The 16266-nt window shown below is 43.3% G+C and overlaps 1 protein-coding gene across 1 annotated transcript in view; it reads left to right on the forward strand.

Annotated features, from left to right (window-relative positions):
* The window catches only part of gpc3 (glypican 3), a 98932-nt gene that overhangs the window by 66959 nt on the left and 15707 nt on the right, over nt 1-16266 (forward strand). Inside the window, exon 6 of the mRNA XM_022751912.1 lies at nt 3027-3138. Coding sequence (XP_022607633.1) covers nt 3027-3138 — 112 coding nt within the window. The remainder of the gene's footprint in view (nt 1-3026; nt 3139-16266) is intronic.

Raw genomic sequence — 16266 nt, forward strand, 5'->3', positions numbered from 1 at the left:
GTCAGCTCAGAACATTACATCTCCATTCCTCTTTTGGATTTAATGACAGTGTAAACTCATGTGCGTGTGATAGCTGATAAAAGATTAGATGTTGTGTCAACAGTGCACATTTCATTTAGGGACTGTACAAACATTATTAGAGAGTAGAGGAGCTGAGAAAAGAGGGAGGATTTGGTTATTTTTCTTTTACCTGAAGGTTGGATCTAACTTTTTTTCTCTTGTCTTGAAATTCTTGTTACAGGAAAAATATACATCGATCATCAGCATCACTGTGAATGTGCCAAAAGCCAATTTTTCAACAGTTATTCCTTGGATGTTAAATTAGCCTTTAAAAGATGAACACCTACATCGACAAGACTAAAGGCTAAATAGTTCTTATGTGTTGTGCTGTCACGTCAGAAATCAAAGCTGTTACATGTAATCTGAAGGACCACACTCAGTGGCAGAGTGAAAAGCCAGCTGTCATAGAGAGTCGGTGCGGCTGTGGCTCAGGAGGTAGAGCAGGTCATGCGCTAATCAGAAGGCTGGTGGTTTGATCCCTGGCTCCTCCAGGCCATGTGATAAAGTGTCTTTGAGCAAGATACAGAACCTCAAATTGCCTCTGGTCCATGGATGTGATGTATGTGTGAGTGAATGTGTGAATGTATTGTAAAGCGCTTTGAGTGGTCTCTAAGAGCGCAGTCCATTTAATTCATAGATTGATCTCTCCTGGAAGGTATTCATAGTGTTGTAAAGAATAAAAGTTCCACAAATAGAACAAAGAGAGAGAAGTTCAAACCCAGCGGACTCTCTTACCTCTACGCAGCTGGGCAGCTTTATTTGGGCACTACGGATATCTGTTCAAAATTTCATTTTTTTCAATTTAAAAGAAAACCCTTCGTTAATTTATTTATTTATTTTTATTTATTTATTTTTTTTTACAAATAATTTTCAGATAGTCCCTTACAGCTCTTTTCACAATATCATCTAAATTTGATTTACTTTTAGCTGAACATGACATGACATTCAACCAGAAGATATATTACCAGTCACACAGCCACACTGTTAACTCACCATATACCTCGCCCTCTGACCCTGTCTGTGCCTGGGACTGGAGGTGTGACCCATCATGTGGTGTGAAAAGCATCAGACTCCATTATGTATTCTTTCAACACCTGGAATCCTGCTTCTCTTCCCCCTCTGGTGTTTATTCCCTCACTCAGACTGGACCTAATAGCATGGTAATTGGTGTTAGATTAGATTAGGTTATCAGTGGAGCTAACGGACCTGATCAGCAAACAGTGACACAGAAACAATTGCACAGCAGACTGAGAGCTGACAACTGAGACCATCAGTGGTGAAAACTGGTTTAATGGTGCTACATGCTAAATTATGTCTCTGTAAAATTATCCAGCCTCTATCACATGAAACACTAACCTGCATCAGCTCCGTATCCTCTCTCAAAATCTCTCTCCCCTAATCCTGCTTCCTCGACCCATATTTCCTCTGTTCCTCTCTTTAATAGATCACACATCTCCCTCCATTATTAATGTGATAATTAGCAGCGGAGAGGGGGTGAGATCATGGCTAATAGGAAGAATAAATAACTGGGGAAATGTAATTTGAGTTTAATGAAAAGTCTGACTTAGGGGAGAATGAAAGACTGATGAATGGAGATGGCAGCTAGAAGGTGTGTATGGGTGCACGTGTGTCGGGAGTGTGTGGGTGCTCAGGGCTGTGTCACAGAAATGAGAATAAGTATGACCTCATGCTTTTCGCGCACACACAAAAACACACACACACACACACACACACACCAACAGGTATTTTTTTCAGGGCCCTTTTCTCTCTTACTAACCTTTCCTCTGAAAATCATTTTTCCCCACTACGGCCCATTTGTCCTTCATCTTTCTAACCTTTACTGCAATATAGCAGATGACATTTACGCTGCACGGTGACCTCTGCCCTCACCACTGTTCATATCACTGAGGTGTTTTGGGAAGATATATTGTCAATCCTGGCTATACTTAATCCAAACACACTTGCCTCATGCATGCAGAAGTAGTTAGTCTCCTCAGAGCTGTGATGGCGTGGTGGGAAGGGGTTAATTACCAGCATCGCCAGAAGTGAAGAAACACCTGCAGGAAAGTTTTGACATGAAAGACAACAACTGGAGGGAAATCTGCCTTTCAGACTCTCCAGCTCCTCCTCCCGATAACATACACAGGTGTCAACAGAGCTGCGTTTCCTCAGTTACACACACAGACATGTAAGCACCTGCCTGCAGGCTGCTCGTACCTAAATATACTCCCAGTTCTAAAGCAGGACAAAAGTACATCTCTGCTAATGTCCTCTCATTAACACCAGATATATGATTAAAAAGCCACTAATTGCCCAGTTTAATGTGCATGAAATTAATCCCCAGCCAGACTTTGCATAATAGTTGAACTCCTTTGAAGAAGTTGTCTCCTCCTGGTAAAACTCATACTTGTAAAACATTTTATACCAACATGTAACAGCTTCTCTGTGTTGATTTAAAACAGATGTGAGTTGAATTTTAATATAATTCCTGCAACACTAATAGTTCTTAATGGTCTTGATTAAGGCTGACGCTTCAACATTTTGAACATAGACCAATAAATTCTTTCTTTCTGCACAAGAGAGGTATGCAGTCTCCATAACTTTTATTAAAAATACTTAAACTATCTTTAAACATCAAATGTTAAAAAAAATGTTAATCCCTATTTAACTTTATAGACCCAACGTCTCCAGTGAGGGAGAAGTAAGTCCTCTGGTTAGGGTTGAATTACAAATGAACTTTCCAGCTCTTCAGATCGGCCCCTGAACTAAAAAACCAGAAGTGCTGTCATTCGTCTTATCAACACTAGATGGTGATAAACGCCTTGTTTGGGGTGATGGCGCATTGGTCAGTTCATGATGTCTTCAGCTCATGAGGCTCACACTGAGCTTTTTGAATCAGTGAAACTCTTTCAAAAAGATTCAACAACAAAAGAACTGATTCAGTTTCTTTCTTCCTGTCCTGTCAGGTTTCCCGGGCCTGGCTTGAAGCGACTACACCCCAGCTCTGAGTCCAGGAGCAACAAGCCCCCTGAGCCAATAATCAGCCAGATCATAGACAAACTCAAACACATCAACCAGGTGAGCTGTGTCAGTGTGTTTCTCGTGTGTGTGTGTGTGTGTGTGTGTGTGTGTGTGTGTGTGTGTGTGTGTGTGTGTGTGTGTGTGTGTGTGTGTGTTGGTGTGTGCCTGTACATGATCCATTTTGCCTCTGTGTTTAACTGTGTCTTTTATGGATTTTTATTGTAGGTTTAAACACTGCAGTTTATCTGTGCCCACGAGTTGCCCTCTCCTCTATGGAGGTGTATGCGTTTATCTGCCTATTAGTTCTACTTCTTGGTTCACTGGTGGACATTGATTTTGAAGTTGCTGGAGGTCTCACTCTGCAGCTCCTGGGTGGGCGGGTGCGTCAGCACAGGACAGGTGAAGATGTGAAACGAGGGTGTTCTGTGCTGTAATGTACCTTTCTCTTATATATTGGAGAGAAAATCCACTGGGCACCTGTGTTCAAGGTTGATGTCAAAACCTTGCTCTTTATATGTTCAACACAACGAAATTCTGAATGCGCACCTTTGAATAGACTTTATATGTGGGTCTCATCTGCACTGCTCCAAAAAAAGAGAGACCCCTCTCATTAGACACAAATCCGCCGATGTTGTGTCCAGACAAGGACACATTTTCTGAGGGTGATAGGGGTTGTTGTGATTTATAAGAATTATGTCCTCCATCCACACTAAGTCCCAGCTGTCATCAAGGCCGAAGCCCCCTTTTTTTTGCTGCTGCCATCACCATGGAAACCACCGTTTGGAGTGGGCTGACTGAGTACAGAGATGCTTGCATGTAGGCTCAAAGTCAGCCTCGGTCAGTAGATGTATCAGCCCACAGATCTGTCTGTATTTCCTGGTTCCTGGTGGTTGCACTTGTAGCTGTCAACACATCGGCTTGCCCACCTATACCGCACACACACACACACACACACACACACACACACACACACACACACACACACACACACACACACACACACACACACACTGTCTTCTAGCAGTGAAGTGTGTTTGTGTGAGTTCGTCTTTGTGCGGGAACCTCTGAGTGCTGCAGGCCTGTCTCTGTGGATTACAAACCTTCTCTCCTGTTTAAACAACCTGGGAGATCTAAAGAGCAACTGTGGACCTTCCTTCAGTCCCCCGTCCGACAACCCAGAAAAAAACACACAGGGTTGTGGGTTGAGTTGCTGTAATTTTCTCAATTACTTTTGCTGTATAACATCATGCATGCTAGTCCTGCCCCCCCCCAAGACATGATTAGATAATTCCAGGTAATAAAAATGTTGGTCTCATTTTTAGAGTTTTCATCATCTTGTCAGTGTTGGTAATAATCCCTCTGCAAACACAACTTTGGTTCGTATGTTAGGGCAATAATAATTTTACTGTTTGCTTTTATATTCTCTTCCAAATAAATTTGTCTAACCTGGATGATTGCTTGAAACCTAAATGACTGTCTGACTGTGTGATGTTATTACCAGTAGGTATGATGGCCAAAACTACAAAAGTAAGTTAGTGAAGTTTATTTATATAGCACTTTTCACACACATGAATCACAAAGTGCTTTATAGAGCCAAAAATGCAAATACATAGAAAACACAAAACACAGAGATACAGTAGAGTATCCAGTAAAAATATGCACAGTTATCTGAAAGCCTGTTTAAACAGATAAGACTTTAAATGACTCCACAGAATTGGCAGACCTTAGAGGCGCAGGTAAACCATTCCACAACTCGGGTACTGCATCCTCAAAAGCAAGAAGTTGTAATAAACCAAAATCATCCTTTAATCTTAAAAACACAGGGCATGTACACACACACTCTCTAATGTCATAAGCCTTTCAAAACTTCCTGCACTGACAGGAACAAACATTAGTACCCATATGATGACAAGCGGAGCTGCTGCAGTGCAGACTGTTTGCCATGAGGGTCAGGCTCCTGATAGGCTTTTGATGAGATTTTGCAAGAAATTGCAGTTTGGCGAAATGACTGAGCTCATTGTGTTGCAAACATTCAAACAATCCCATAGAAACATGGACACAGTCAAATCAGACGCTTTCAGAAATCAAATACTTATTTCTCATTGGCTCCCCTGTTGATGACCATGGACGTGGTATCCATGTGGACATTTGTGGGGTTTTGATTTTGTTTACATAAACGCCTGATATTTATGCAGATTGACTATTCACAGGGGAGCTTTTAATCCCAGATCTGATGACCATACAGAGGAGTCAAGCACATTTCTGCTTGAACTCCAACTTCCCTTTAGATCCTGACTTCAATGGGCTGGATTAACATCTGACAAAAGACTGACTGCGCTTGATTGCATATTTCATGTGCAGTAAAACTGTTTATGACTCATGGCCATGCTTTTCTGTATTTTTGCAGAAATCAGATTAGAGTAATATTTTTATTACAAATCATCACTCTAGTGGGGTGCACAAAATAACAGGAACGCCTTACAACATGATGCAATATAATACAATAGTCCTGCAATAAAATTCACCCTTTGCAAAGTTTACAATATTACATTTTTGTTGCTAGGATGCGAGTTTATGAACCATTTGAGGCCTTAATTTATGTATCATTTTCATCATGTTGTAAGCTGTTCTTGTTATGTTGTCTAACCATTTGTATGTATTTCTGAAGTTTGCAGACATGTTAAGAAGCAAATGTAATGTTCACTGTTAAAGAACAAGGCTACGGCTGTGTCCAAAATCACTCCCTATTTACTTTATAGTTCACCACATTTCCTGCCAGCCATTTTATTTGAGTGTCTGAATGTGTAAATTTAAGCACTATATATCGCCCGCAAACATTACACAATGGAATTGGTGTCAGTAGGATGTAATGTTTTGTGTTTTGTAGCTGCGAAAATGGCAGTTGCGCAACTCTACAGCTGTCAGCGTTGACACAAATGATAAGTAAATGTCTGAAATCTCAATTTACTGCTCACTCTAGCACAAACTGTGAGTGTCTGTTATAGAGAAGGTAGTGAATGAGAGAACAAGGGAAATTTAAGAGTCCGCAGCTACTCTAGTGTCTCTGTGAGGCTGTTGTTAGGCACTGTGTTGCTTTAAATGCTAACATCTGCAGGCTAACAAGCTCTACATAACAATGCTAATATGCTGACGTTTAGAAGGTATAATGTTTGCCATTAGATTAGCATGTTAGCATGCTAAAACATACCCACAGTACAGCTGAGACTGATGGGAATGTCATTAGTTTTGAAAAAAAATAAAGAGTGACCAAAATCATTACGAATCATCCTGACTGAAACATGAATGTTTGTCAATTGGTGTTGAGATATCTGACAGGATAAGTGAAATTCTTTTGACTTGCTGGATGTGCTAGATAAAAAGTAAAGGAATCAGCAAAGTCATTTGGTTTCACCCTAAAGGGGCCGTGAATGTCTGTACCAAGTTTCATGAGAACACATCCAGGAGTTGTTAAGATATTCCGAGACCGATAGAGCCACAACACTCACAAAACAACACATATCTGCCAACAGAGAAGGCTGATGTCACATATCATCAGAGACAAAGCTTTAAACTTGCTTTATAATGCTGCTAAATGTTTATTGACTATACACAGTATATCACGGTCCTCTAGCTGCTCTGAGCCGGCATCTTGTAAACAACCTCTGAGGACACTGGAGAAAGTGATGTTGTTTAGTTAAAAGCAGTTTTACAAGGTCTCCGCCTCCCCGCCAGTTGAAAGACCACCGTCTCTGGATGTTGCAGAGCTGAAAGCAAATGGACTAATTAACCATCCGATATGAGAGAGAAGGCCGAACTCACAGATAATTACTTTCATCTGCCCTGTTTATATGCGGAGTGGATGAGGACAGGCCAACAATGAGACAGTATGTGTAATGTTCCTGGAAGTGGACCAGCACAGTGCCATGCTGATTACAAACTGAAGTATTTCAGGCTCATGATGTCACCTGTGCATTTGAGCATCTTGCACAGTTTGTTCAGAGCTGTAGGCTGAGGAATGTATAGATTTATGTGCATTCAGCTCTACATTCAGGACACGGGTCACTCGCACGCTGGTCCTATAAGGCTCTTTCATCCTGCACACATTTTCCATCTGAATGCACATTATTCTCCTTTTGGCTGAAACGGTGAACACAATCAATGGTTCTTCCAGCTCGTACTGACCCACTTTCAAACCACGAATCACTCCCAGCCCATACCATGTGAGACTGTCATAAAATATAGGGGCTACACTCTCCTCCAACAGTGAGGGGAACATGGGACCCCTCCAAAGAATCCACTTCCTTCCAACTTTAATCCCCCCGATGTTTCATTTCTCCACCCCTAAGTGCTCCGTGACGATGGCCCTGTGAAATGCAACTATGCGGCGGAAATATGTCATTTCTCACGTTGTCAGTGTTGATCAGAGTATCAGCAGATACAGACTCTTGCCTTTGTGCCTCTGTGCGGCTAAACTAAACACCAAAGGAAAAAAAAAACCTCAGAGCCAGTCGCCTCAGCTTATAAAACAACGTTTTCTCACGCCTAAAGCAGCTGATGTCATGACTGAGCCGAGGCCAAGTTTAAAGTGAACTGTGCACTATAAATGGATGAAGAGAAATGGCTCTCTGCTTCGGTTATTGCTCCTTGACTTGGAATCTTTAAACAGTTCAGGACTGTGAGGAGCCATGGACATTTTTACTCGTGCATGCTTACACTATGTAGCAAATTCCTGTGTGAGGTCCTGTCTGTGTGCTGTGCCTTGTATATGCAGCGTGTTAAAGCTGATAAAGATGAGTGTACTTCAACATGCTGCTCACGACATGTGATGCCAGCCTGACAAGTCTCGCTGTTTTCTTAATGAGAACTTCACTGTAGCTGTGACTCTGCATTAACGGTTCTGCTTTGTGAAAACCGGCCAAGTGAGTTCCTGTGTGGAGAGACATATCTGGATCTCTTAAATTAGAACATGTTATTTTGATGATGTGTTCTTGTTCTGGAGAGATGAGTTTGTTTTCCTGAACATCTGTTTAACTTCCCAGAGTATCGGGTTTCTTCGCTGAACAACTAATCTCACAGGGGATGGTTGAGCTAGTGGCAAAATAGACCAATTATGTGATTGGTCTTTGATTACAGAGCGTTTCCCACTCATTTGTCAGATGAGTTTGCCATTTGGAGGGTCAGACCTCCTGGGATTATTCTGACAGCCTCTTCTCGGCTATATGATTCTCTTTGAAAAGATACATAGGAATACCCTGGCTATGAAAGACATCTCTGTTGAAGATTACTATGAATCCCTTTTGGCAAAACACAATTATTTCATCTTAAGCTATTAAAATTGCTCTGTCGTTTAAAGAATAACAAACATCTTCATATTCCATGCCAAAGCTTTTATTTTTTTAGCACCTTTTTCCAACATTTTTGCTTTTACTTCCATCACCCTATCTCTCCCTGTTCATTGCCTTTCTTTCTTTCCATCTCCCCAGATGTGCTGAGTTGTGTGTGACAGACTCCAGCTCTGTAGCCCTTCCAGCCCCCCCCCCTCCCCCCACACTCCTAAACCCCCGCCGATCCCCTCCCTCTGCTCCCAGCTTCCCAGCCTAATTGAAGCCAGAACCTGGGAAAATCCTGCAGGTAGGACAAGAATCCAAGGTGGAAAATAAACCAGATCCCGAGCGCCACAAATTCCATCACGCAGTCGCACTTCCTCCGAGCCACCAGAGCCTGGGCAGCGTGCGCTCAACACCTCGTGCAAGCTCGCACAGTATACACTCTTTAATATATAACTCACACACACACTTAAGCATGGACAGTTTTTACTGTGCACACTTGCAGCAGTTAATCTTTGTACACACATAGTTAGGAACCTAACTGCAGCAGATACATTTCCAGCTCATACACAGCAGTGATACGGTGTATATTCAAACAAGCGGCTATAAAATAAAGTAACACTCCAAATGCTCTTTGAAATATATGAATAAATACAGCACAATGTGTATTATAATAAAATGGAAGCTGCTTCATGACAAGGCCAGCATGCGGTGGCCTTTTCCTACAGGGTGTGCTTACAATCAGACTAATAGACACCATGGGTGTCAGACTAGGCCTGCTGTTTTGTAAACTTACACTTGCTAACCTAGCCATTATGCTCACTCCAGTCAAAGAGGCTGACTTCTGTTTGATGTTATTTACTGAGGGTTTTTGAAGCGTTATTTAATATACCCCCTCAGGGCCTTCGTCCTCTCGCCCTCCTTGTTTTTATGTGTGTGAAGTACAACTGCTCTGGAAGTGCAGGAGGAAAGAGGGCTGTTATGCCGCTATATTTGTGAGCGGGGATAAGCCATGAGGGTTATTTAAATGAAGTGTGACACCTGGTGTAAACCTCTGAGGAGGTGCGGGGCATTTGTGTAGGCAGAGTCGAGTATCCCTGCCGGCGCACCACACACACATGTTATCCCTTTGTTTTCCGGAGGCTTCTGACTTCATGGTAAGTTTAGGATTTGAGGAGTTATGAGGAGTTATGGTTCCTTAACTTAAGGAATCTAACTTCAGATACCACCCCCCACCTCCACACACACACACACACACACACACAAACACATACACACACACACACACACACACACACCCCCACACCCCCCTCTCCCACCCCAGCTTTCTCCCCTGCTGGCTGGGAGGTCAGACAGAGCATGTGAGGGACCTTTTCCACCCAATTAGTCTGCCTGCTAATGAGGCCCAACCATCCCTTCTACCACTGCCACCCATTCCTTCTTACCTTCATACCTCCACCTCTCCCTCCCTCCCTCCCTGTCCCCTCCTCCTCTGTCCCCCCACCATCAACCCTGAGGCCCTAGTCGGGGTCACCTCTCCCTACCCACACCACCCCTTTGCTCCCACATCACTACCATCCCACTGGGTGTAATTATCACGCAGCCGGCTTATAAAAACCCTGCTGCACAAGCCAGGCACCCGGCTTGCTACCCAGGAACCACAGCGCACACAGTTTTCACTTGTAAGTGAGTTTCTTGAGGGATTTTCACTCTCTCAGTGTAAAATTAATTTACTGATTCTTTGCTTTGTGTTGAACTGTCAGGGAGCAAAGGTATAAACAGCTGAGTCTTCCTGCTGCGGTCTCTGAGCTGATCCACACATCCTGGGCTTGTTGTCACTGCGCACAGTCACGTGTTACTGTGTAACAGGACCCCCCAAAGAGGTCAGGGGTCACACTTCCTGTTTCCTGTCTCTGCTAGGTCATCAGAGGGTCTCCCTGTAAGGGTCAGAGACCTCCTCTGTTCCTCCTCTGCCTTTTGTTTGGGGCGGTGGTGCTCAGGGGTGCACAGCAGCTCTGAGGCTCCTCTCCGGACCTGTCAAAGTGTTAGCACTCTGTAACTTTATCATTCACTCACATCTCACCAGACCCCCATACCTTTGCAGTATGTGGTAGTTCTTTTCCTCTCTCCCTCTTTCTTTCTTTTTTCTTTTACTTCTATTCTAGTGCTATTTTCTAGCACTCTCTGTATCACTGTCAGATACAAGCTAAGCTAGCCAGCAGAGGAGCTGGTTGTAGCCCCGCAGCCCGCTGAAGCTTGTGCAAGCACAGACCACTCCACCCTCTATTATCCGGTTACCCAGCCGAGCGTCCATCGGCTCCCGCTAGGTGTGATCACAGGACATGCAGTGGCAGTCTGCTGATGTTGAAATGGAGGGTTTCTTCGCAACACATGACTCTGGGAACCACGGCGATAACGTGTAAAGCAGACGAGCAGCAGACAAAAAGAGATTGTGTGAGGGGCGTAATCAGATTTAGCAACCAGCGGCCTGTGCAGGAATGGGACTTTTTAAACTATTAAACCCCCATGCAGACAATCAGGCACATTCACAGACATAAGTCAAGATTCTTATTTGGTTAGCCTCAAAAAAACGATTGAAAATTGTTGTCATACCAGATATATTTAATACTAGGAGGAGTTCACCCTCTGCATTCATGCGCCGCCAGGATCTGAACTGAGAATGTCTGAATAAACAGAGAAGACACAATGTTTTATTCTTCCAGAAGATGAACTGGCAACAATTTATTTAATCTGCTATCTTAAATCTATGTAGAAGGCTTTAAAGTTTTCAGTAATTAGCTTTTCATTAGCTTCCAAAGATTATCTACCAGAGGAACAAAGTCCCTGCCAACAACATCCATTCAAGCTTCAGTCCAAATGACAGAAATCTGGAAATAGCCTTATGGGCTTAGTGAGAAAGGTGGAGTGGACACACGCCCAGTTTAACACAGATCTGGAGGGCCACTTTTCCCCCTCTGTGTGTTCTGTTCCAACTGGAATTAACATCAGGAAATTAATCTTGTCTGCATTAACCGTCTGAGGCTGGGCTCCCGTTGCGTGACATACTCAACCGCGGACAGATAGAGGAAGACTAGAGGGGGAGGGAAAATCACAGAGAGAGGAATGAGAAAGCATAGATTTCCCGTCCTCTTTACATTTCTTATTCAATAAAAGTTGAGTAATGAGTGGGGGGAGAGCGGGTGGGACTGCAGGGCAGCCTGTGTCGTCCGAAACGCTGCTCTGTCTGTCAGCGTGCTGAGGAGCTTTCCATGACTCACTCTGTGGAAAGTGCCTCCTGTCATTCCTCTGTCTGTCTCACTAGCTGTCTCCCGTGGTGTCTCTCATTCATTCCCACTCTCTCGCCTCTTTTCTTGGTTCTCTCGTCTAAACAGCTTGTCTGCAAACTTGATACAAGCGCAGCAGCTCAGAGTACATGTGGGGATTAGGTGTAAGGAAAGTCCATTTCCTTCATATATCAAGAAAAACTGTCTGTGCTGAAAAGTCATGTGTTTGATTTTTCTTACACAGTGACATGGGCATCAGCTTCAGCTCTGCTTTGAAAATATACTATCTGCTGCACAGTGCTGATTTGGTTTTACCGGAACAATGATGAGATGAACAAAAGACAATTAGAGCCAGAGTGTAAAATTCAGCAGTTCATTTTTAATCAAATCTCTGAATGCACATTATTTAGCATGTTGCATGAAACTACTGTATAAAACACTTTGTAGGATTTCTCATTTCAGCACCAGTTTCTTCATCACTATTAACACTAAATGGTTAGTCAGGAGAACTTGGATCTTATTTTCCTAGTTTTTGGCCATCACTCCTATAGCTAATAATAACAATGGACTCACCCAGTTAAGTGCTGAGCTCCAATGTACAGATGTTCAAACCCCCTGGTTAGCAGCTTTGGAAGGGAAAAAGATCCAAACTGTCCATTATAAACATCCATCGCAGTTTACAGACTGACCTTGGGGTTTAACTTTGATCTAAAATACTTATGTTTAAAACAAACAAACAAAAAAATAATAATAATAATATAAAAATAATATAGTTATTTTAGTAATTTTGTGTGTTCAGTTTTGTTTCCAAATTGTGATAATTAGATAATCTGGCTAAACTGTTAGCTTGAATATCTGTCTGACTGCCTAAGCACTTAGTGTTGGTATGTTTTCAGATCTCTGCATTTGTCAAAACTAGCATAACTGTGCTGACTAAATTGTTTAGAAAACAGTTTGCTATTTACAATAACATTCATTTGGCGTCATGTTCCTGGCCACATGATGAATTTAAGACTGATACCCGCTCTCCTTTTATGTGTGGTTGGTCTCCACTAGCTCTCGAGGGAAATACCAGACTCTTAGGATGCTAAATGCTCCACCATGTTCCCCAGCTAGTCGCTAACTTTGTATATGTGGCGTTTGGAGCTGCTGCTGTTGCTGAGTACCAGACTGATGACAACAGTGACAGGAAACCAAAAGTTGAGGGTCAGAAATCCAAAACAATGAGCTTAAAGGTGCTCGAAAGCTTTGGTAACAACGTGGCTTCATCACACCTCTCATATTACACATGGTCTTTTGAACGATTGTAAATGCAAGCATTTTGATGAGAGCAGCATTAACGCAGTATATCCTTTAAACCCTAAAAAATCAGGTCAGCAGTTTACATCAGTATGCTAAATTAAAAACAGTATGGGATGGCAGCATGCATTTTAAGCCTTCAGCTCACAGCAGTTACAGAAACCATCAACATTAGACGGCAAAACCACTGCTGTTGTTATGAGCATATGGTAAGCAGTAGTCTGTTTGGGAACTGAAGCTTTAAGTTCTGTAGATTAGATTTGTAGACAAGATGTGTTGAGGCATTGATAGAAACATTCAGAGCAGCAGATTCCGTCTGGGCCGAGTCATGAGCAGCTTGTGCAGACAAGTCCTGTGCGTGGAGAGGACGACATAACACAGGGCCTGATCCCAATCACACACACTGACAACAAGCCCCTTTTTTCTACATGCTTTCCGTCTTCATTATTCATCCTCTCCCTGTTTCACTCCCAACATCATTCATTCACTTCTGCAGCCCCTACATTTATGTTAAAATGTTATGTTTTCTTGTCTTATCTTTTTTTGCCTGTGATTTATCATTTAAAGATGATGGTGCAGTATTACGTAGGATCTCATGCAGAAGACCGCAGCTGATGATCAGCGAGAGCAGGTTGATTCCTATCACTGCAGGTCAGCCAGTGGCTGGGCTCTGGGGCTCAGTTGCAGCTGTCGTGTCGAATAGTGACCCTGTGTGGAGTTCATGTCATGTGTGGGAGGCAGTGACAGACTTGCGGTTTCTGTGTCTCTGTCTGGGCTGGCCTGCACTGAGCAATCTGCCACATGTTTGGGCTTTGTGTGCAGCCTTTGAGCCCGCGTTTCCTTGGTGTGACTTGTGCTTTTGTGTTAAGGGGAGGTGAACCCTGTGGCCTGCGGGATGCCTGTAGCTGCGCTGATTACATGTTCTGTGTGTCCAGCTGTCTGTCCAAGCCAGCTCCCGATGCAACACTCAGAACACATGAGAGAGAAGGGGAGAGTGAGAGCGCCAGATTTCTTGTCTTAATGGAAAACATACTGAGCATTTTCTCTGAAAAAAATGTCTCTTTTATTTGCTTCCTCCCTGCTTCCTTTTGCTTTGGGTTTTTTTTTTAATTGGAGAAGATTCCAGCCTAGAGCGACTTGAGGTTTCTCCCTCTTGTGGTAAATCTGGAGGCTCTTGCCGGATCATGCTGTGGCTCAGCCATGCCAAAAGCGCAGCGTCACTTTCGACACAAACATACATCCCACCCCTCCCCGCCACCGCAGCTGTGGCAGAGGCAGCCAGCCAGCGGGCAGAAGCCGCAGCACCCTGCCACAGAGGCTCAGGGAGAGGAACTGCCCTGCCACCCCCCTATGGAGAAGGGCACGGCTCACTGCTACGGCTCATTTAGGCCACTGCTATGATACTGTAGTCAGTTTCTTTTTTTTTAATTCCAAAAAACACATTTGTTTTATTTTTTTTCATCTGCTGTTCATCTGATGCTATTTATAACTGGTATGTTCTTGATCCTACTCCCATCACATGTGTTTCTGAAACTGGATTTGAACTCCAAAATGTAAAACTTTTTTTAGCTCTTTTTTTTTGCCGTGCTAGCTGATGAAAATGTTGGTTTGTTGGTCAGTCCGCTACTTTGGCTCTGAGTGAAATATCTCAATAACTATCACCTAGATTGCCAAGAAATTTTGTACAGTCATTCATGGTCCCCAGAGGGTAAATCCTGCTGACTTCAAGCATCGCCACGAGTTTGATATTTCCTTCTTTTACTGAAATGTCTTGTCATTAGATGAAATCTGATACAAGATTCATGGTCCCAAGAGGATTAATCCAAATGACACTGGTGATCCTCTGATGTTTCCTCTAGAACCATCATCAGGTCAAGAGTTTTCCTGTGAAATATCTCAACAATCTGGCACTAAATTTTGTACACACATTCATGACCCCCAGACGATGACGATTAGCTCAATGCAATGCCGTGCCTAAGTACAGTAAGTACGGCCTGCTTGCGTGACTGTAGACTCTTAGTCTTGTTTCTTCTAGCATCAATACACAGTGAATCAGAGGACAGTCTGTGTGTTTATGTGTTGAGGAGAACTGGAGTGTATGCTAGCAGGTGGTGAGTTACACATGGCAGCGTTCACACAGACTGAGCTCTAAACAGGGGCATGACAGTCAATGTTTTTCCCCTCGCTCCTCATACCTTTTTTTAGGTTTTGTTCTAAAATACTCTGAACCACATCTTCCTCTCTCTGCTTTACAAGTGTTTGTTTGCCTTTTAATTGCTCGGCGAGGGGCCCCTCCCCTCACAAAGTCCGACTGAGTTGCCAGGATACAGACCATGAGAAAGAATTTCAGCACCTCAGTAAATCTATGGAGGACTCCGGCAAACTTAGGCAAACACGTCCCGTCTTTCACAAAATGGTTCAGTACATTAAAGTCCCATTCATCACGGGGAGAGTTTGTTTCTGGGAGATAACAGGGTGTTTTAATGTGACACCTGAGGGCTCTGCTCGGTCAACAGGTGGCGCTTTGCTAGACAGCCTCAAACAGAGGGGAAATGTTCCTAGGGCTCAGTCGTCCTGTCTGCGAGTTACTGATTGTCCATCCCTCAGTCTGAGTGACCAAGGTTTTCGAAATGTTGTGGTCATCGTCCGTGTATGGTCTCAATGTTGAGAAATGAATGAAGGTTTGTTAGGCAGCCATGCTGGAAACAAGGTTATGTGTGTTCCCTCTCTAAACTTTAGAGTTTATGTCACTTGTAAAACCCAGATTGACTGGTTTGTATATGCAGGCGGAGGGAACAGGGTTGTTTATCCTCTGACTGACGTAATTCTGTGATTAGCTCTGGGTTTTTATACCTCCGCTTTCTGTCTCACACAAACACACACTCAGACGTCGCAGCTGACCTGAGACAAGGCCCATATGAACTCAATTTTCTCCCGCAGACAAAAACAACCAAAAACAACAACAAAAAAATGCATGCTGACGTATGCAGATAGGAAGGAAATCAATAAAAAACAAACAAGGAGGAGGCACAGCGGCCAGATGAAAGGAGGCTCGGAGGGCAGGCGGCTGGAATTTAGCACATCTGTTACCTTGGCAGGGCTCTCAATCATGTGTGATGCTGTAGAGGCTGAAAGACGGTCAGAGAGCAGCGGTGTAGTTTGTCTCCAAGCAAGCTCGCATGTTTTTCACCCATGGATACAAGACAGCATAGGCCCTTTTTTTCAATCTATGTGTTGTCGTAAAACTACACAGCAAAAGAAGTTATTGTGAACAA

This window comes from Seriola dumerili, unplaced genomic scaffold (genome assembly GCF_002260705.1).
Source record: "Seriola dumerili isolate Sdu_G_001 unplaced genomic scaffold, Sdu_1.0 BDQW01000161.1, whole genome shotgun sequence".
NCBI classification, from domain to species: Eukaryota; Metazoa; Chordata; class Actinopteri; order Carangiformes; family Carangidae; genus Seriola; species Seriola dumerili.